Below are 22037 nucleotides of genomic sequence, written 5' to 3'. Positions count from 1 at the left end.
AGAAGTGGTAATGCAGACAAAGGTAAGCGGAAAGCTGTGAGAACAACTATTGAGCTGAAGAAAGAAATCATTGCAAATATGAACAGGGCACACGTGTTTCGGATCTGTCTGCTGAGTATGGCATGCCAAAATCAACCCCCTTCCCTCCTCCCTCCACATTCATTCCCTCCTGCCATAAAGTTTGGTACAGGTACAGTAAATGAAACACAATTTACTGTACTGTACAGTATATTTTATTTTGTGTGTGTGTGTGTGTGTTTTAATAAATACACTTTTATTTCTTATTTCTTGTTGAGACTCATGTTTTTCTACATATTATATACAAATTAGTCCAGTAAATAGCATTTCTGGGCTTGGAACGAAATTAATCCAGTTTCCATTATTTCCTATGGGTTTCATTGCTTCGGTTCTCGAACAATTTGGTTCTCGACCGTCCTCACGGAACGAATTATGTTCGAGAACCGAGGTATCTCTGTATTCCTTAACCCTGACATGAATTTCGTGTGCAAAAGTGTAGATTGACAGCAAGACTCTCAACTTTGGACATAAGGTGATTGTAGTGCCAGACAGGTGGATAAAAAAGGATGAAACTGTGGAAAGTCTGTCTACTTTCAGCTTTCTGCTTATTCTTGGATCTTCCTTCAGTGCTTTACCACAGCAAAAACATTCAGTGAATGCATACACCTATGTTAAAGGACTAAGTAAAAAAAGACCTATAGAGAAGACATGAGTGAGAGCGAATTAGAGATCATCACCAGTGTTTATATATCTACTGAAAATAATTTAAACATCAAACACTTAAAAGTCTACCAAAATATAGCATTCAGCGAAAATGAAATCTCAGGAAGAAAGTTCATTACAGTACTACACTACTGAAGTTTGTGTCAGGGTCCATATCCTAACGATTGTGTTTCTCCATTACTTCCCTTCATCACTTCACCACGCGCCTGTAAGCTCTCCATCCGGTGTGGGCTTGAAGTGTCAGGCTAAACTCTGCAAGTCCCAGAAGTTCGCAGGCAACACCGTGTGAACTTGTTCCTGACGCCATGACGTTGAAAGCGAGGCACGTGACGTCACTGGTACACTTCACAGCGCAGCCGATGCGCGAGGGCGCTGTTAGTGACGTCACAGCGGAAGAATTGAGGCGGGAGTTGTCCTGCACTAGTTGGTACGTACCTGAAACACCCAGACCTATTTATTATTACGTGTACTTGATGTACAAGTGTGTTGTACTTGGATACACATTCACTCGCTCTCTCTCGCCGCGATATTAAACACTTGAAGACGAGCAAGTCACGTGACTTATAATGTGCCCACGTGATAACACAAGTCTGTACTATAAAGCTAAGTTTTACCAGAAAGTCGACCTTCGCCGAAGACAAAATCTCGCAGATGTGAGAATATCGTCAGCAGGCCTTGACAGACTGACGAAGCGACCTGTGATTGGACGAGTGCAGTTGAGCAAACTTCCGTTATAGCCACTGTTGACTGAAGAAGATGCACCGCTGTCCTTCAACGGACGGAAAGGTCGTAGGGTCAAGGTCAGATACACGCACTTCGAAGTTTTGTAATCTTGATGCTGGTAAGAAGTTAATTAGGAGCACAGATTAATAGACTATAATCATGATTATGACTAGTTATCTCCAATACCAACGATGATGATGATGATGATGATGACATTCCCTTTTTAAAAAATCATTTAGCAGCACTGTAGTAAACAACAGAAATCTCACAGTCACAGTTCAGGGCACTTTAAACATGTGAGTGTGTGTCTTCCTTCCCTTTTGAGTGTTTCTATCTTTAGCACACATATGTAAACCGTCAATACAAAGTGGGATTGGAGGACCTGCAACTGGATTGTAACCAACATGCTTACAGTTGGCGCCCTCTGGAGTGACCACTTCGTTAGCAGTTCAAAACTAAGCAAAGGTCAAAACATTAATTTTCATCACTAGGGTAGGTCACTCACTGCAATCTTCAGTCCTAGTGAAGAGCTGCACGCTGGTGATGTTGTAGAAGCCCATCAGGTCCACCTTCCACCAGGTGTTGTAGTTGTCATCAGTGTGGGTACAGGACTGGTGATAAAAGTTACCATCGGTGTTGCCATCCACGGCCTTGTCAGCTGTTGCGAATGGGACTGCAGTAGAAAGGTGACGAGCAGGCTTTCTCAGCGCCACATTCTCAGAAGCTGTAATACAAGAAATAAAAATCCTTAGCCTTATCACAGACTTTCAGTCAGGCAGTTTCACAAATGTACTTGCTTCAGAATGAAGAGAAAAGAATCCGTTTTAAATCCTATCCCGTGATCCCTGACTACACTTCTTCAAATAATTTTCTGTAAAACTCATCAGCATGGTGTAAGGATATTGCATGGTTTGAAACAAGAGCAGTTAAACCAGGGGTGGGCAATTAATTTTTCCAAGGGGCCGGATGAGAAACTGGGATGGTTCTAGAGGGCCGGACTAATATAGTTAACTCAGTTTTACCCAATACTGTATATATAGTATATTTACTGCTGGGCGGCCAGCGGGCGGGCCGGTCAGAGACAGGAGGCGGGCCGGATCCGGCCCGCGGGCCGGCGTTTGCCCAGGTCTGAGTTAAACGATTCGTAAGGTATTAAAATGTTGATATTTCTTAAGTTGTGATGATACCAAATATGGACATTGCAATATATTGAGGTCAAACATATGCATCGACATAGAAATAAGGACAGAGGAACATCTTCGATTCGTGATGATAGTATTGTTAAGATTTTTATAGTAATTTTCGAATTTTCTCGCTTCCTCTACTAAATAGAGAGAGGTAGACACACTGGACCTAAACATAAGGACGAAATTCAGACAGAGAGGTTTTAACAAAAGCTACTTATCATCACCTATCAATGACTCTTTACCTTTAACTCGTTTGTATATCCCCACATTATTTCCCTATTAAATTTATGATAAGCAGTATCAGGACAGGGGTTAGGGATGGAAGGAAGATCATTAGCATTTTGATAAAACAGTGTATATTAAAATCATCTTTATCAAGTCAAACGCAACCATCAGTTTTACAATGAAACAGTATGTTATGTTCGATGACTACCTAGTGAGATTATTTACTTTTATCAAACTACTGGTCAAGTATTTAGCACATGAATTTCCTTCCAATTTAATTATAAGACCCTTCAGAGACAGGGTTTCGCATCCAAACAATTACAGAAAAAGATATATCAAACTAACCCCACAGTTTCATAAACCCTATGATCAAATATGCAATTGTATAGTTCAAAAAATACTTATATAATATTTGTTTAAATGTTTCAAATACCCCGGAGCCTAAATGTAATACTGCCTGATTGGAAGCATAAGGAGTGAATATGTATAGTGTCTAAAAAAGGAAATTGGGGAATTTTTAGTCAATAACCAACGATAAAAATATCTACAAACATCGAGTTCAATATTTTGCTCCGTTTTCTTCCAATAATTCAAAACTGTTTTTTTCATGATTAACTGGGAAATCACCTAGAGGTTTAAGTAACTTCCTACTTAAACAACCAACCAGCTCGCTTTGAAGAGTAAGAGTTTGCCTTGATAATTACAACAGTTTATCGATAATAATAATTATTAAATAATAAACAACAAATATACAACAGAAAAGGGATGGACACATATCTAGTTTTCAAAGGTTTTATTTATCTTTAGTAATACGTTAGCAAGATATCTAACACTGAAACTAAACAAAATAAAGTCATTCGTTAATCGTGGAAAAAACAGTTTTGAATTATTTATTGTTGTAAGGGTTTTACTCCAGCAAAATACTTACAAAAACAGCTGAGACGAAATACAGTAGAAATAAAACACCTTTTTTGTGTGTGAAGACTGTCCGGGTGTGTGAAGAAAGGTTTTGCCAAGTAGGTGTGTCATTGTGTTGATATATCAGCCTCGGTGCTAGTGAAGTCTTTACAAACTGTCTCTGATGGTGGTCAACCTGGCTCTGTGAGAACACTTGCTGAAATACTAGTTGTCTCTGAGCTTTGCTCTCGTGTGCTTGTGTGTGTGTGGAGAATAGAATAAAAAGGAAACCAACAAAATAAAGAAGGAGCGAAACACATAAAATCGTCTGTTGTTTATGATCGGGCAGTGACTGTGTTCACCTGTCTATAAAATGTCTAGAAAATATTGCAATCAAACACAATCCGCTAGAAGTGATTCAGAACTCAATGTCACATAATTTCGAAACAATAACATTAATATTTGAAAATAACTGAGCGGCAGCAATGTTTGACTTGGGTATTCGTAAAGGTTTGGTGTGTTAAGTATGCGAAAGGATCTGAGAGATTGATGACTAGGAAAATGGTTTCTACTGGGACGATCACTAATACATCCAACCCTTCATAGCTTGTATGTTATTTGGTGTGTGTGTGTGTGTGGGTGGGTGTGTCTGGGTGTTTGTATGTGTGTGTTTTAACATCTTTATCCTTTGTTTTCATTGTTGATAAATCTGTAAATGGGAGTTCTTGCCTTTCTTGAAAGCCGATTACTTGAAGAAAAGAGGAAAAGGTATCTAGCATAAAGGAAGAAATAACTACCTTTCTCTTGCAGTCAATCAAGTGCAAAGAACTGACAGTTTAAATGACACTGACACTTTTGAATACAGGACGCAGTTTATGTCGGTTATATTCACACCGCAAATTTTTACAACTCAGAATATCTGTACCGGCAGCCCAAGTGGATGCCCACCCACCCGACTACTTGTACCGGACTACCCGATCGATGGACTGTCCAGACAGTTGAGTGTGATTTGCCAGGGGAATCATAAATGTCATGCGGACCGCCGATCCCACTATTTATTTTCCATCATTTCATTTCTTTTCTTTCAGAACATGAAATGTGTTTCACGTTGGCAGGATGTGTTTTGCAAAAGGCAACAGTTTTATTTTGTGTGAGTTGCACGAGAGATTCAATGAAAAGATCTGGATCGAGAACAGGAATAAATTCCTGAAACTTCTCCAATTCAGATGTGACCTAACAGCCCGTATGTAGCTGCATTGGAGAATTTCGTAAGTTAAAGGTGAAAGTAATGGCTAGAGTACACTGTGGGGTCACCTAAGAGGTCAACTCTGTCGTCTGTTACTTTTCATTTAGCAAGCGCGACATGGGCGACATCCTTACAGTGCCATCCTCATTATTTTTTTTTTTGCTCCTCGTTATCTCTGTTCTGAAAAACAACTGTCAGGTTTGTGACATGCGCAGCAAGTCAGATGTGACGTTGGGAGTGACGTCATCGGGGCGATCTGTAAAGGGAGGTAAGCGAAGGAGACTGCTTTGACTCTTGTCTTGCAGGAAGCTATCTTTCTTTAATTTTGTAAGCAAACATTGTTAATAAGGTTTTTCCCCATTGTAATTTTTTAAGAGACTGCATTAATAACTTGTATTTATTGATTTCCCCCGTTAAAAAAAGAGTAAAACAAAATTTCAATAAGGTTTCTAGTTGTATTTATTTCTGTAGCGTTTTGATCAAAATGACGAAGAAATCGAGACAAAAAACAAAGAGATGCATCTCCATAATTGAGCTACAAAATAACAAGTTACCTTCATTTAAGAGTTAAATGTGGTTTGTGGCTGGTCAGCTATAACATGATTGATGACTAGCTCGTATTACCAACATAGGTCAGCCAATATCGGTCAAAAGAATGAATTACCTAAAGAATGAATACAAATATCGAAATATGCTAGTAATTTTGTGCCAATATTCAAAAGATTAAAACACCCACAAATCCTTAATCATGACATGAATTTCGTGTGCAAAATTGTAGATTGACAACAAGACTCATATCGTTGGACATAAGGCGATCGTAGTGCCAGACAGTTGGATAAAGAGGATGAAACTGTAAAAAGTCTGTTAAATGCCAATAAAAATTAAAAAGTGAGGGTCAGGTTGAGTTTATTTTCCGTCAACAGAGTTGCTCTGACAGAGAGGAGAAAGGGTGATCAGCTTCTGACAATTAGACAGGTCCTGTGTTGATTTTATTCGCTAGTTCGCTACCCATGCTAGGACTATTTACCATTGAATAAACTGACAATATTCATGCCAGCAAGCGCCTGTTGGATTCACAAGCACGAAGGCTATGATCCACGTGTTACAAGCTGGAAGCTGGATTAAAGGTCTTTTCATACCTGGTTCTCTGTTCACCAACAAGTGACTTGGACATAGCAGTGTGTAAGTTAGTCTGTCACTTAGTGGTTCCTGCTTATTCTTGGATCGTCTTCAGTGCGTTACCACAGTTAACACATTCAGTGAATGCAAACACCTATGTTAAAGAACTAATAAAAAAAAGACATATAGAGAACACATGAGTGAGAGAGAATTAGAGATCATCACTAGTGCTTATTTATCAACTAACATTAATTAATACATCAAACACTTAAAAGTCTACCAAAATATGGCATTCAGCGAAAATGAAATCTCGGAAAGAAAGTTGATTACAGTACACTACACTACTGAAGTTTGTGTCAGGGTCCATATCCTAACGATTGTGTTTGTCCATTACTTCCCTTCATCACTTCACCAGCGCGCTGTAAGCTCTCCATCGGTGTGGGCTTGAAGTGTCAGGCTAAACTCTGCAAGTCCAGAAGTTCGCAGGCAACACCGCGTGAACTTGTCCTGACGCCATGACGTGAAAAAAAGCGAGGCAGTGACGTCACGTAGTCATACTTCACAAGCACAATGCGCGAGCGCAGTTAGTGACGTCACAGCGGGAAGAATTGAGGCGGGAGTGTGTTCCTGCACTAGTTGGTACGTACTGAAACACCCAGACCTATTTATTATAGTGTACTTGATGTACAAGTGAGTTGTACTTGATAGCTGTGCAGTCAATCATTCACACACGCCGCGATATTAGACACTTTAAGGCGAGCAATCACGTGACTTTTAAAGTGCACACAAGTCTGTACTATAAGGCTAAGTTTTACCAGAAAAGTCGAGCTTTGTCCCGAAGACAAAAATCTCGCAGATCGTGAGAGCATCGTTGGCAGGCTTGTACACACTGACGTAGCGACCTGTGATGGGACGAGAGCAGTTGAGCAAATTTCCGGTTAGAGCCACTTGTTGACTGAAGAAGACGCACCGCTGTCCTTCAACGGACGGAAAGGTCGTAGGGTCAAGGTCAGATACACGCACTTCGAAGTTTTGTAATCTTGATGCTGGTAAGAAGTTAATTAGGAGAACACATTATTAGAATATAATTATGATTATGACTTTCTATTTCCAATACAAAGGATGATCATTGATGACGATTGGTGACGATTATGATGATCACATGATGATGATGATGATGATAATGATGCGGGTGATGATGATGAAATTCTCTTTTAAAATACCGTGTATACCACCACTCTAGTCACAGTTTATGGTACTTTAAACATCCGAGTGTTTCTATTTTTAGCACTCATATATGTAAACGGTCAATACAAAGTGGGATTGGAAGACCTGCATCTGGATTGTAACCAACATGCTTACAGTTGGCTCCCTCTGGAGTGACCACTTCGTTACCAGTTCAAAAATGACTACAATTCGAGCAGCAGCAATGATTGACTTAAGTATTTAAATTTTTCATATTTTTCTACTTTTCTTGCAGCATTCAAGTGTATGGATGTACGCGCGTGCGTGCGTTTGTGTGTATGTGCGTGTGTATGTGTGAGTGTGCTGACCATTGTACTATTAGCAATTTGGTAAGCATGGCAGTATTTAGAGGCTTTCTGACTGCTGTAAATTATTCACTTTTCCTGTGTAAAAGATATCGAAAACCATGAAAAAGGATGTTAAAGCTTGAGCTTCTCTTGTGGACTCTTTTTTCGCTTTTGTACTGTCACGATACGAATGGTCTAACGACAAAAAACAATTAAAAAACCCCCGTAACAACAAAAACAAACAACACGACACACACACCGACAATCGCTCGTTGTTTCATGACCACGCAAAACAATTTCCTGAGGTTGTCAACATGGATGTTACACTAGTGTGTGTGTGTGTGTGTGTGTGTGTGTGTGTGTGTGTGTGTGTGTGTGTGTGTGTGTGTGTGTGTGTGTGTGTGTGTGTGTGTAAAAGTTACACATTGTTTGTTAAATGCTTAATAATTGTATCTATGTGTATGGCTTTAACAGTTGACCGATTCATCTCCATGTTTTAAAGACTTATCATCAGTCCGACAGATTGCCCAGGCTAACAGAGTACAGTAAACATCTAAACACTGTCACACGATATTTCAATACTTTTTTTAATCACTTTGTCAACAATTTTCGCCTAGTATGAAGATAGAAAAAAAGCGCTGAAGACGAATGCACACATTCTAGTCGACTGTTTAGCTATAGCTATTACTAAAGACATTATAGTTTAAAAGACAAGATAGGTAACGGCTAGCCGTCAGAATCCATTTCACTTCAGGATATTAAATTGGGAAACACGACAAAATGCGACTCAGGCCACAAGAAAGAACAAAATAGGGATTGTGATCAATTGCCAGGAACCCATCTGCACAATGTGTAAAGAATAACAATTAAAAAAAAAAAGCTATTCACGAGTAAATGTCGCTAAATTTCGAATGAATGACTACAATCTTGCATAAATTGAGCTCCAGCTACATTTGACTTTAGTAATTCTTTTAATATTCCTTTTTCTTTGACTGCAGGATGGTATGTATGCATTGTACCTGTGTATATAAGTGTGTATGTTGAACTGGACAGTACGCCCAGTTTTTCTAGACTGCTGTACACCAAGTATTCATTGTTCAGTCGTCTCTGTGTCAAAGATATCACACAACTCCCATGAAAAGGTTATTAAGCCGAACTTTTTATGTTGGTCCTTTTCGATTTTCAACTGTTATAAAAGTAATTAAAAGTTCATGGCTTGGTTGTGTAAACCGATCAGGATGAAACATTCGCTGAAGAAATGTTTGTATCGGAGGTTTCATAAAAAGTAGCACAGCCCATCTCTCATTATCATTTTAAACCAAAAGCAAGCTAGTGAAGAAGACTGACAGTTTTATTTACATTGACTCAGTCATTCGGATGAAGTGCTCTCATTCCGTGTTCACACAAACCTGATTTACCTTAGTTCAACATTATCTCTCTGGAGTGGTAGAGACTGAATACAAACTACCTTGTTGAAAATATTCTCACTTTTAACATCACCACTGGTGTGGCCACCTTCTCTCCAAATAAAATAAGACAGCCATTAAAACCCAGTCAAATAAAAGCAAAAGTGAATCTTTCCACAAAGACAGAAAGATAAAAGGTAATATAATACAAGTTGTTTGGACACTGCCACACCAAACTGTGTCCTATCATCAAAAATTGTGATGAAAACCTACTTTATTTGCAAACATACAAGTGTGATGATCCATGTACAATCGAAGCACACAAATCAGTGTTGCATATACTTAAAAAAAGAGACTTTTGGTCTCAGAAGCGACGCAAAATGCCTGAAGTCTGACTCGCCATTTCCGAAAGGTAAGATCTAGAACATTCTAAATTTCAAAGAAAGGTAACTGCATTTTCATTCGCAGTTACTTCCCATTGTTTACCTATAGAAATTGGAAACAAATATTAAACACCTTTTGTAACAGTCTTACACTACGACGCTCTCAGTAGCGACTCGCGCGATTCATCTGTCAAAAGAAAAAAAAAGGATAACTAGATAAATATTTTTTCCGTTGAACACAATTTCTTTGAAATATATGACGTGTTAATTCAGTAGAAAAGGTTGCTCGTTACATAGACCGAGAATAATGGTCATTTAAAAAATGAATTTTGTGTGCATAAGTGTAGACTGACACCAAGACACTTAATATTGGACATAAGGTGATCGTAGTGCAAGACAGTTGGATAAAAAAGGACGAAACTGTGGAAAGTCTGTCTATTGCCAATAAACAATGACGGTCAGGTAGAACTTGTTTTCAGTCATCAGAGAAGCTCTTACAGAGAGGAGAAAGGGCCAGCAGTTTCTGACGAGAAGACAGGTCCTCTGTTGATTAAACCACCTGGTTCGCTACCCATGCTAGCACTCTTGGGTCAGTGAATAAACTGACAATATTCATGCCAACAAGTGTTTGTTGACTTCTAAAGCGCAAACATTATGATCCACGGGTTACAAGCTGGAAGCCGACTCAGAGGTGTGGAAGACCCGCTCTGTCGCAGAGTGTACGACGCTTCATCTCCAGCATCTGTTTGGTCACAAACAGTAGAGGCAAGCTGGTAGATAAGTGTCGGTCCTTTTAGGGGCTAAGTCTCGAACGTCAACATCGGAGGGGCCCCTCACGTGACTAGAGACTTGTGTGAAGAGATAAGTGGGGTGTGCATGTGCGGTGTGTATTAGTTAAGCTCATGTTACCTAGACTAGGGACATAGAAATAACGGGACACCCTAGATAACGACCATATAGTTATATTTGAAATTGAATCATTTGCTGTAATATGTATAATCCTCTCGATGATTAATAACCTTTTTATACACTAAATTGCCTTGAGTTGTTCATTGGGGTTTGCGTGCTTGGGGGCTCGAGCTAATTAAAGTGTTAATTGATAAGCAATTTAGTGTGAGAGAACGCGGGAAATGTCGACGTGAGTTGGTAGAGGTATCGAGAGTGTGATCAGCAAGGACGGAATCACAACCTGTACGATCTCCACGGTTTCTTCCCCGGAGTACACGACATACTTTCCTTATTGCAGGATTTAAAAACCCAATAAGCCCGAAATGAATATTTTTAAAGTTGAAAAGCTCACTTGGTGTTTACCTGTGTTTTTATCCTATAAGATAGAAGTTTCGTGTATACTTTCTTGCTGTTGTAAAGAAAAGACTCCAGTATTAAAGGATTTGCATCCATGCCTCTGTCCTATAAACAATGAGTTTGCCTGTCAGATAAAGTTGTATTCAATGTGATGATCTACACATTACATAAAGATAAACATCGAAATAACACAAAATATCATAGATGTTACCTGGACATACACCACCTCACAAGAAGTGTTAATTTGTGATTTTTTTCAAAATACATAAAATAATGCTGTTTCTTTTAATTCATCCTTTTTCAATATTTCCTGAATTTTACAAGTAAAATGCCCTCGGAAATACTTACCAAGTCCAACTGAGAAGAAATACAAGTACATACAAAACAACACCACTTGTGTGTAGCGATGTGTGTCCAGACACAGGTGTGTGAAGAAAGGTTTCCTAACTAGGTGTGACATTGTGTTGATATGTCAGCCCTTGGTGTTAGTGACACAAAGGTATGCATTACCGACAACAACTGAGGTCGTCATGGTGTCAAATGTTTCTCTAACGACGACAGCGACTCACGGTTCGTCGATAACTGACCCCGTATCCCTGTCCCTGCAAGAAACAGTTTGTCAGTGAAGGTTGAAACCGCAGAGCACACAGGTTTCTATAGCATGAGAAAGGAAATTGTGTCTATGAAGGCAGAATCGAATAAACGATTTGCAGATGGTTAAATATTAATAAATAGTTTATTTAAAGAAGCTCTCGGTGCGTTTGATTCCAAGAGAACGAATGTATTCACGAATCCCTCCTACTTTGACTAGAATTGACTAGATGGCTTGTGTTATAAAAGGTAGATCCTTAAATTAATTTTTTTGTATAAAAGTCAGTAAAATTGTTTGGGTGTTCGTGTGTGTGTGTGTGTGTGTGTGTGTGTGTGTGTGTGTGTGTGTGTGTGTGTGTGTGTGTGTGTGTGTGTGTGTGTGTGTGTGTGTGTGTGTGCGGCGGGTGTGTAAAAGTTACATACTGTCTGTTAAATGCTTAATAATTTTGTCTATGTGTATGGCTTTAACAGTTGTTCGATTCATCTCCACTATGTTTGTTCGCCAGTTGAAGTGGTCGGTACGCGCAGTTTTTCTAGACCGCTGTACACCATGTGTTCAATTATTCAGTCCTCTCCGTGCGAAAGTTATCAAAGGCTCCATGAAAAGACTATTAAAGACGAACTTTTATGTTGGCCCCTTTTCGATTTTCCAACTGTTCATAAAGGTGATTAACAGTTCATGGCTTTGTTGTAAACCGATCGTGGATAAAACATTCCGCTGAAGAGATGTTTGGTATCGGAAGTTCCATAAAAAATAGCCAAAAATACAGAGGACCGACAGTTTAATTTACATTGACTCCGTCATGGATGAAATGCACTCATTCTGTGATTACACAAACCTGATTTACCTTAGTTTCATCATCTGTTGAGTGGTAGAGATTGAATACAAGATAATACCTCGTTGATAGTATTCTCACTTTTAACATCACCGCTGGTGTGGCCACCTTCTCTTCAAAAACAAGGCAAGGCAGGCCAATAACCAGTCAATAAAGGCAAAGTGAATCTTCCACAAAGACCAGCAAGCGCTAACATCATCATTCTTCGATCCTACCTAGATACCAAAAAAAAAAACAAAAACAAAACTGTAGGATGAGAAATGTGTTTAGATAAACTCATTCAGTCTTCGCTGTTACTTTGCATTTAGCAAGCCCGACATGGAGGACCTGCTTACAGTGGCATCCTTATTATTTTAGTTGCTCGTCTTTGTCTAATCTCTGTTTTGAAAAACAACTGTCAGATGTGACGTTGGGAATGACGTCATGAAGGGTTCTGTAAAGGGAGGTAAGCGAAGAAGACTGTTTTGACTCTTGTCTTGGAGGAAACTATCTTGCTTTAATTTTATAAGCAAACATTGTTGATAACAAGGTTTTTCCAATTTCTAATTTTGTAAGTGACTGCATTTATAACTTGTATTTATCGATTTAAAAAAAGAGTAAAACCAAATATCAATAACAGTTTCTAGTTTTATTTATTTTGTAGAGTTTTGATTAAAATAAAGAAGAAATCGAGACATAAAACAAAGGCGATGTATCACAATAATTAAGCTACAAAATAACACGTTACCGCCATATAAGAGTTAAAGGTGGTTTGTGGCGTGTCATCTATACTATGATTGACGACTAACTTGTATTACCAACATAGGTCAGACAATATGAGTCAAAAGAATAAGTTACATAAACAATGAATACAAATATCAAAATCAGCAAGCACTTTTTTGCCAATATTCAAAAGATTAAAACTCACACAAAAACACATACATATTCCTTAATCATGACATGAATTTCGTGTTTAAAAGTGTAGACTGACACAAAGTCTCTCAACGTGGACACAACGGTGATCGTAGTGCAGACAGTTGATAAAGAGGATGAAAACTGTGAAAGTCTGTCAAATGCCAATAAAAGTGACGGTCAGGTTGAATTTGGTTTCGGTCACCAGAAGCCCTGGCAGAGAGGAGAAAGGTGATCATCTTCTGACAAGGAGACAGGTCCTGTGTTGATTTACTCGTTCGTTCGCTACCCATGCTAGGACTATTTACCATTGAAATAAACTGAACAATGTGCATGCAAGCAAGCGTCTGCTTGGATTCACAAGCATGAAGGTATTATCACGTGTTACAAGGGAAGCTGGATTAATAAGGTGCTTTGCATACCTGGCTCTCTGTTCACCAAAAGGAACTTGGACATAGCAGTGTGTAAGCAAGTCTGTCACTTAGTACTACCTGCTTATTCTTTGATTTTTTTTGTATATTACCACAGTAAACACATTCAGTGAATGCATACACCTATGTAAATGAACTAATTAAAAAAGACCGGTAAAGAAGACATAAATAAGAGCGAATTAGAGATCATCACTTTCGCTTATACATCTACTAACATTAATTAATCCGTCAACATGTAAAAAGACACCTGAAGATATGGCATTCAGGGAAAATAAATTTCAGAAAGAAAGTTGATGACAGTACGTTAAGTGAAGTTTTGTCAGGGTCCATATCTAACGATTGTGTCTTTCTTTGTCCTTATTCCCTTCATCACTTCACCACGCGCCTGTTAAGCTCTCCATCCGCTCTTGGGCTTGAAGTGTCAGGCTAAACTCTCTGCAAGTCCCAGAAGTTCGCAGGCAACACGCGTGAACTTGTTCCTGAGCAGCCATGACGTTGAAAGCGAGGCACGTGACGTCACTAGTTACATTCAGAGCGCAGCCAATGCGCGAGGGCGCATTTAGTGACGTCACAGCGGAAGAATTGAGGCGGGAGTTGTCCTGCAGTAGTTGGTACGTACCTGAAACACCCAGACCTATTTATTATTACTTGTACTTGATGTACAAGTGAGTTGTACTTGTTGTACCCAGTCACTCATTCACACTCGCCGCGATATTAGACACTTGAAGACGAGCAATCACGTGACTTATAATGTGAACACGTGATAACATAAGTCTGTACTATAAAGCTAAGTTTTACCAGAAAAGTCGAGCTTCGTTCCGAAGACAAACATCTCGCAATGGTGAGAACATCGTCGGCCAGCCTTGTACACACTTGACGAAGCGACGTGATTGGACGAGAACGTTGAGCAAAGTTCCTGCGACATCCACCTGTTACTGAAGTAGACGCACTGCTGTCCTTCAACGACGGAAAGGTCGTCGGGTCAAGGTCAATACACGCATTCGAAGTTTTGTAATCTTGATGCTGGTAAGAATTAATTGGAGAACAGATTATTAGACTATAAGTATGAGTATAACTGTTTTCTCCAATACCAAGGATATGATTGATGACGATGATGATGCAGATAATGAAGCAGATGATGATGATGATGATGATGATGATGATGATGCAGGTGATGATGATGAAATTTTCTTTTAAAATACCGTGTATAGCAGCACTCTAGTAAACGATAGAAATCTCGAAGTCACAGTTCAGAGCACTTTAAACATGCGAGTATTTCTATCTTTAGAACGCAGATATGTCAACCGTCAATACAAAGTGGGATTGAAGGACCAGCATGCTTACATTTTGCTACCTCTGGAGTGACCACTTCTTTACCAGTTCGAAACTCAGCAAAGGTCAAAACATTTTATGACCATGGGCGGGGAAGTCACTCACAGCAACAATCTGTCCTCGTGAAGAGCTGCACGCTGGTGATGTTGTAGAAGCCCATCAGGTCCACCTTCCACCAGGTGTTAGTGACTTCATAAGTGTGGGTACAGGAGTAGTGATAAAAGTAACCATTGGTGTCGCCATCTACGACCTTGTCCGCCGTTCCGAGTGGGAAGGCACTAGAGATTATACGAGCCGGCTTTCTCAGCGCCACATTCTCAGAAGCTGTAATACAAAAAATAAAACTCCTTAGCCTTATCACAGACTTCCAGTCAGGCAGTTTCACAATGTAGTTGCCTGAGAATGAACAAGTCTGTAGAAGAGACAAGAATCAGTTTTAAATCATACCATTATCCCTGACTACACTTCTTCAAGTAAACGCATCGTGATGTAGCATGTCTTGATATTAATGAAGGTAAACAATTGTTAAGGTATTCAAATATTTGTGATGATACCAAAAATCGTCATCACAATATGTTGAGGTCAAACATATGTGTCGAGATGTAAATAAGGACAGAGGAAAATCTTCGAAGCGTAATGATAGTATTGTTAAAATTTGCACTTTTATGGTAATTTTAGAATTTTTTCGATTCCTCACCTAAATAGTTATAAGATAGATACACTCAACCTAAACAGAAGAACGAAAATCAAGACTGAGAGGTTCAGCAAAATCTACTTATCACCACCTTTCTCAACGGCTCTTTACCTTTATCTCGTTATGTTGTATATCCCATAATACTTATCTATTAAATGTTATGATAAACAGTATCAGGGACAGGGGTAGGCATGGAAGCAAGATCTTTAGTATTTTGAGAAAACAGTGTACATTAAATCATCTTTATCATCAATATAAGTCAAATGCAACCATCAGTTTTATAATGAAACAGTAAGTTATGTTCAATGACTGCCTGCTGAGATTATTTCCCTTTATCAAACTACTGGTCAAGTATTTAACACATTACTTTTCTTCCAATTTAGTTATAAGACCCTTCAGAGACACGGTTGGGCATCCAATCAATTACAAAACAATATACATGTATATCAAAATAATGTTTATCGTCAAAACAAGACACAACTCTCAGTTTCATAGAGTCTATGATCGAATATGTAATTTTAATGTTCAATAAATAGTTATATAATATTTGTTTAAATGTTACAAATACCCCGGAGATTAAATGTAATACTGCATGATTGGAAGCATGATGTGTAAAGAGGTAGAGAGTCTAAATAAGGAAATTGGGAAATTTTTATCAATAATCAATGACAAAAAAATGTACAAGAATAATATTAAATGTTATTTTGCTGCATTTTCTTCCATGTTAAGTAGGCAGATAAAATTCCCTTTCGAACTTTATCACATTCAGTAAAATTTTAATAATGTGTTGATCTACACGCTATATAAAGATAAATATCGAAATCACACAAATATTATAGATGTTACCTGAACGTAAACAACCTCACAAGAAGTGTTAATTTCTGATTTTTTTCTAAATACATAAAATAATGCCGTTATTTTTAGTTAATCCTTTTACAATTTTTTCTGTACAAGTTAAATCCCCTCGGAAATACTTACCAAGAACAGCTGAGAGGAAATACAGGTAGATACAAAACAACACCACTTGTGTGAAACGATGTGTGTCCAGACACAGGTGTGTGAAGAAAGGTTTCCCCACCAGGTGTGTCATTGTGCTGATGTGTCGGCCCTCGGTGTTAGTGAAGTCTCTCAAACTGTCCGTGATGATGGTCTACCTGGCTTTGGTGAGATAACTTGTTAAACTACTTCTTCAGCTCAGAGCTGTGTGTGTTTGTGTGATTTTTCAACAGGCAGGTATGCAGTACCGACAGCGACTGTGGTGGTCATGGTGTCAAATGTTTCTCTAACGACGACTGCGACTCACGGTACTAACAGTAACTTCATACTCCTGACTCTACAAAAAACGGTTGGTCAGTTAAGGTTGAAGCCACAGCCACAGGACACAGGTTTCTATGACATGAGAAAGGAAAGTAGGTCGTTCTATGAAGGCACAATCGAATAAACGATTTGAAGACTGCTAAATAATAATAAATATTTAATTTAAAGAAGTTATCGGTGCGTTTCATGCCAACAGAACGAATGTATTCACGAGTCCCTCCTATTTTGACTAGAATTACAACTGGTGATCGACAACACGTGACGAGAAGATAGTAGGTGAAAGTAGGTGTGGCCTGGTACCAATCTCACTCCATCTAATGTTACTAACACTACTATGGCTTTATCGTGTCTTTTAAACCCCAAGATAAATTTTTTTCAATGCGCTGACTGATAAGCATTCTCACTTCATCACCGCTGCTATGGCCACCATCTCATCAAAACTAAGAAAAGGCAGGCCTTAAACCAGTCAATTAAGGCAAAGTAAATCTTCCACAACGACAAGCACGCGCTAACATCATCATTCTTTTATCCTACCTAGGTAGAAAAAAAAACTGTAGGATGAGAAATGTGTTTAAACTGATACAGTCTTTGCTGTTACTTTACATCTAGCAAGCCCAACATGGAGGACATGCTTACAGTGCCATCCTCATTTTTTTATTTGTTCCTCTCTGTTTTATCTCTGTTTTTTTTTTTTTTTTTTAAAAATTATCAGGGTTGTGACATGCGCAGCAAGTCTGATGTGACGTTGGAAGTGACGTCATGGAGGCGTTCTGTAAAGGGAGGTAAGCGAAGGAGACTGCTTTGACTCTTGTCTTGCAGGAAGCTGTCTTGCTTTAATTTTGTAAGCAAACATTGTTGATAAGAAGGTTTTTTTTCCCCTTTCTAACTTTTTAGTTATGTGTGCATTCGTAAATTGTTTTCATCGATTTGCTTCGTTAGAAAACGAGTAAAACCAAATTTCAATAACATTTTCTCGTTTTATTTATTTTGTAGAGTTTTGATTAAAATAAAGAAAAAATCGAGACAAAAAGGAAAGGAGATATATCACAATAATTGAGCTACAAAATAACAAGTTACCGTCATTTAAGAGTTAAAGGTGGTTTGTGGCTTGTCATCTATACTATGATTGGCGACTAACTGGTATTACTTACATAGGTCAGACAATATGAGTCAATAGAATGAGTTACATAAACAATGAATACAAATATCAAAATCACTTTTTTGCCAATATTCAAAAGATTAAAACACACACATTCCTTAATCATGACATGAATTTCGTGTTTAAAAGTGTAGATTGACACAAAGACTCTCAACGTTGGACACAAGGTGATTGTAGTGCCAGACAGTTGGATAAAGAGGATGAAACTGTGGAAAGTCTGTTAAATGCCAATAAAAAGTGACGGTCTTGTTGAATTTGGTTTCGGTCACCAGAGGAGCACTGGCAGAGAGAAGAAAGGGTGATCAGCTTCTGACAAGGAGACAGGTCCTGTGTTGATTTTACTCGCTCGTTCGCTACCCATGCTAGGACTATTTACCATTGAATAAACTGACAATATTCATGCCAGCAAGTGTCTGTTGGATTCACAAGCACGAGGGTTATGATCCACGTGTTACAAGCTGGAAGCTGGATTAAAGATCTTTGCATACCTGGTTCTCTGCTCACCAACAAGTGACTTGGACATAGCAGTGTGTAAGCAAGTCTAGCATTTCTCAGTGCATTACCACAGTAAAAACATTCAGTGAATGTATGCACCTATGTAAAAGAACTAATTAAAAAAAAGGCCTGTAGAGAAGACATGAATGAGAGCGAATTAGGTACTATCTATCTACTAACATTAATTAATACATCAAACATGTAAAAGACACCCCAATGTGGCATTCAGGGAAAAATGAAATCTCGGAAAGAAAGTTGATGACAGTACACTACACTACACTACTGAAGTTTGTGTCAGGGTCCATATCCTAACGATTGTGTTTGTCCATTACTTCCCTTCATCACTTCACCACGCGCCTGTAAGCTCTCCATCCGGTGTGGGCTTGAAGTGTCAGGCTAAACTCTGCAAGTCCCAGAAGTTCGCAGGCAACACCGCGTGAACTTGTTCCTGACGCCATGACGTTGAAAGCGAGGCACGTGACGTCACTGGTACACTTCAAAGCGCAACCAATGCGCGAGGGCGCAGTTAGTGACGTCACAGCGGAAGAATTGAGGCGGGAGTTGTCCTGCAGTAGCTCGTACGTACCTGAAACACCCAGACCTATTTATTATTACGTGTACTTGATGTACAAGTGTGTTGTACTTGGATACACATTCACTCATTCACACTCGCCGCGATATTAGCCAAATATGCATAACACAAGTCTGTACTATAAAGCTAAGTTTTACCAGAAAAGTCGTGCTTCGTCCCAAAGACAAACATCTCGCAGATGGTGAGAACCTCGTCGGCAGCCTTGTACAGACTGACGTAGCGGCCTGTGATTGGACGAGAGCACGTGAGCAAACTTCCGGTTATAGCCACTTGTTGACTGAAGAAGATGCACCGCTGTCCTTCAACGGACGGAAAGGTCGTCGGGTCAAGGTCAGATACACGCACTTCGAAGTTTTGTAATCTTGTTGCTGGTAAGAAGTTAATTAGGAGCACAGATTATTAGAATATAATTATGATTATGACTAGTTATGTCCAATACCAAGGATAGTTAACAGTCAATACAAAATGGGATTGGAGTACCTGCAACTGGATTGTAACCAACATTGTCACAGTTGGCGCCCTCTGGAGTGACCATTTTGTTACTAGTTCGAAAACTAAGCAAAGGTCAAAACATTGATCTCTACGGTAGGGTAGGTTACTCACAGCAACAATCCGTCCTCGTGAAGAGCTGCACGCTGGTGATGTTGTAGAAGCCCATCAGGTCCACCTTCCACCAGGTGTTGTAGGTGTCATTTGTGTGGGTACAGGAGCCGTGAAAATAGTCACCATCGGTGTTGCCATTTACCGCCTTGTCCGCCGTTGCGTTTGGGTGTCTAGTCGAGATTTGACGAGCCGGCTTTCTCAGCGCCACATTCTCAGAAGCTGTAATACAAAAAATAAAAATCCTTAGCCTTATCACAGACTTCCAGTCAGGCAGTTTCACAATGTATTGCCTGAGAATGAACAAGCCTGTAGAAAAGAGAAGAATCCGTTTTTAATCCTATCCCGTCATCCCTGACTACACTTCTTCCAGTAGGTTTCTGTAAAACGCATCATTATGTTGTAAGGATGTAGCATGGTTTGAGATTTGTGAAGTTAAACGATTGTTAAGGTATTCAAATGTTGATATTTCTTAAGTTGTAGTGATATCAAATATGGACATTACAATATGTTGAGGTAAAACATGTCGACATGTAAATAAGGACAGAGGAACATCTTCAATGTGTGATGACAGTATTGTAAAGATTTGCACGTTTATTGTAATCCTAGAATTTTTCTCGCTTCCTCTAGTAAATAGCAGAGAGGTACACACACTGGACCTAAACAGAAGGACGAAATTCAAGAGTGACAAATTTAGCCATACTACTTATGATCACCTTTGTCAATGTCTCTTTACCTTTATCTCGTTATGTTGTATATCCCCCATTACTTGCCTTATTTTATGATAAAAAGTATCAGGGACAGGGGAAGGCATCGAAGGAAGATTTTTAGTATTTTGATAAAACAGTGTACATTAAAGTCATTTCTATCATCAAAACAAGTCAAACGCAACCATCAGTTTTATAATTAAACAGTTTTTTATGTTTGATGACTGTCTAGTGAGATTATTTCCCTTTATCAAACTACTGGTCAAGTGGTTAACACATGAATTTCCTTCCAATTTAGTTATAAGACCCTTCAGAGACAGGGTTGGGCATCCAATCAATTACAAAACAATATATATCAAAATCGAGTTCATCGTCAAGACAAGACAAATCTTTCAGTTTTATAAATCTGTGATCCAATATAAAATTTTATAGTTGAAAAAATATACTTATATAATATTTGTTTAAATGTTTCAAATACCCCAGAGCCTAAATTTAATACTGCATGATTGGAAGCATGAGGAGTGAAGATGTTTAGAGTCTAAAAAAGGAAATTAAGGAATTTTTAGTCAATAACCAACTATAAAAATATCTACAAACATCAAATTCAATATTTTGCTACATTTTCTTCCATGATGAGAAGGGAGATAAGTTTCCCATTTGAAGTTTATCAAACAGCAATGTTGTCCTGTGTTAGGTTTGTTAATGTTGTTAAAGACAAAATATGAGGGAGTAAAACCGTTAAAACAATAAATAATTCAAAACTGTTTTTTCCACGATTAACAAAGGTCTGGCGTTGGGTTTTTTTTCTTCGGGTTGTCGGTTTTCACTCACTCCTCCCGATAGTAGGAAATCACCTAGAGGTGGAAGCACCTCACTACTTAAACAATCAACCAACCCGCCTTGAAGAATAAGATAATTACCATAATTGATAATTACGACAGTTTATCGATAGCAATAGTTATTAATTAATAAACAACTAAAATACCAGGCGAAAGAGGATGGACACATTTCTTTTTTTTTCAAAAGATTTTATTTCTCTTTATACGTTAGCAAGATATCTAACACTGAAACTAAACAAAATAATGTCATTCTTTAATCGTGGAAAAAAATAGTTTTAAATTATTGATTGCTGTAACGGTTTTACTCCAGCAAAATACTTACCAAAAACAGATGAGACGAAATAGAGGTAGAAATAAAACAACTTTTTTGTGTTGTGAAGACTGTCCGGGTGTGTGAAGAAAGGTTTGCCAAGTAGGTGTGTCATTGTGTTGATATATCAGCCCTCGGTGCTAGTGAAGTCTTTACAAACTGTCTCTGATGGTGGTCAACCTGGCTCTGGTGAGAACACTTGCTGAAATACTAGTTCAGCTCTGAGCTTTGCTCTCTGCGTGCTTGTGTGTGTGTGGAGAATAGAATAAAAAGAAACCCAACAAAATGAAGAATGAGCAAAACACACTAAAACCGTCTTTTGTTCATGATCTTGCAGGGACTGTGTTCACCAGTCTATAAAATGTTTAGAAAATAGTGCAATCAAATAACACCCGGTAGAAGTGATTCAGAACTCAATGTCAAATCATTTCAAAACAATAACATTAATTTTTGAACAAAAAAACTGAGCGGCAGCAATG

General features: G+C 38.6%; 2 protein-coding genes across 2 annotated transcripts; both read right to left on the bottom strand.

Annotated features, from left to right (window-relative positions):
* Positions 1-499: 499 nt before the first annotated feature.
* On the bottom strand, positions 500-16629 carry LOC112555551 (fucolectin-like). The gene is made up of 4 exons (XM_025223984.1): positions 16518-16629; positions 14951-15169; positions 6954-7184; positions 500-1176 (listed from the first exon to the last, which is right to left on the bottom strand). Exons 1-4 carry the CDS (start codon positions 16627-16629, stop codon positions 932-934), a joined length of 807 nt encoding a protein of 268 aa, XP_025079769.1. The 3' UTR covers positions 500-931.
* Positions 16630-18788: 2159 nt separating this feature from the next.
* LOC112555335 (fucolectin-like) lies at positions 18789-21791 on the bottom strand. The gene is made up of 4 exons (XM_025223696.1): positions 21571-21791; positions 19706-19924; positions 19240-19470; positions 18789-19096 (listed from the first exon to the last, which is right to left on the bottom strand). Exons 1-4 carry the CDS (start codon positions 21671-21673, stop codon positions 18852-18854), a joined length of 798 nt encoding a protein of 265 aa, XP_025079481.1. The 5' UTR covers positions 21674-21791; the 3' UTR covers positions 18789-18851.
* Positions 21792-22037: the final 246 nt, after the last annotated feature.

The sequence above is a fragment of the Pomacea canaliculata genome, linkage group LG14 (genome assembly GCF_003073045.1).
Source record: "Pomacea canaliculata isolate SZHN2017 linkage group LG14, ASM307304v1, whole genome shotgun sequence".
NCBI lineage: Eukaryota > Metazoa > Mollusca > Gastropoda > Architaenioglossa > Ampullariidae > Pomacea > Pomacea canaliculata.
This window is presented reverse-complemented; position numbering and strand designations above follow the sequence as displayed.

Coding starts and splice junctions, on each gene's coding strand:
- LOC112555551 (XM_025223984.1), bottom strand. CDS start 16,629: ATGACACACCTGGTGGGGAAACCTTTCTTCACACACCTGTGTCTGGAC. Junction 15,170..16,517: donor TTTCCTCTCAGCTGTTCTTG/GTAAGTATTTCC, acceptor TTTGTATTACAG/CTTCTGAGAATGTGGCGCTG. Junction 7,185..14,950: donor CACGAGGACAGATTGTTGCT/GTGAGTGACTTC, acceptor ACTTCTTACCAG/CATCAAGATTACAAAACTTC.
- LOC112555335 (XM_025223696.1), bottom strand. CDS start 21,673: ATGACACACCTACTTGGCAAACCTTTCTTCACACACCCGGACAGTCTT. Junction 19,925..21,570: donor TTTCGTCTCATCTGTTTTTG/GTAAGTATTTTG, acceptor TTTGTATTACAG/CTTCTGAGAATGTGGCGCTG. Junction 19,097..19,239: donor GACGAAGCACGACTTTTCTG/GTAAAACTTAGC, acceptor TGGGTGTTTCAG/GTACGTACGAGCTACTGCAG.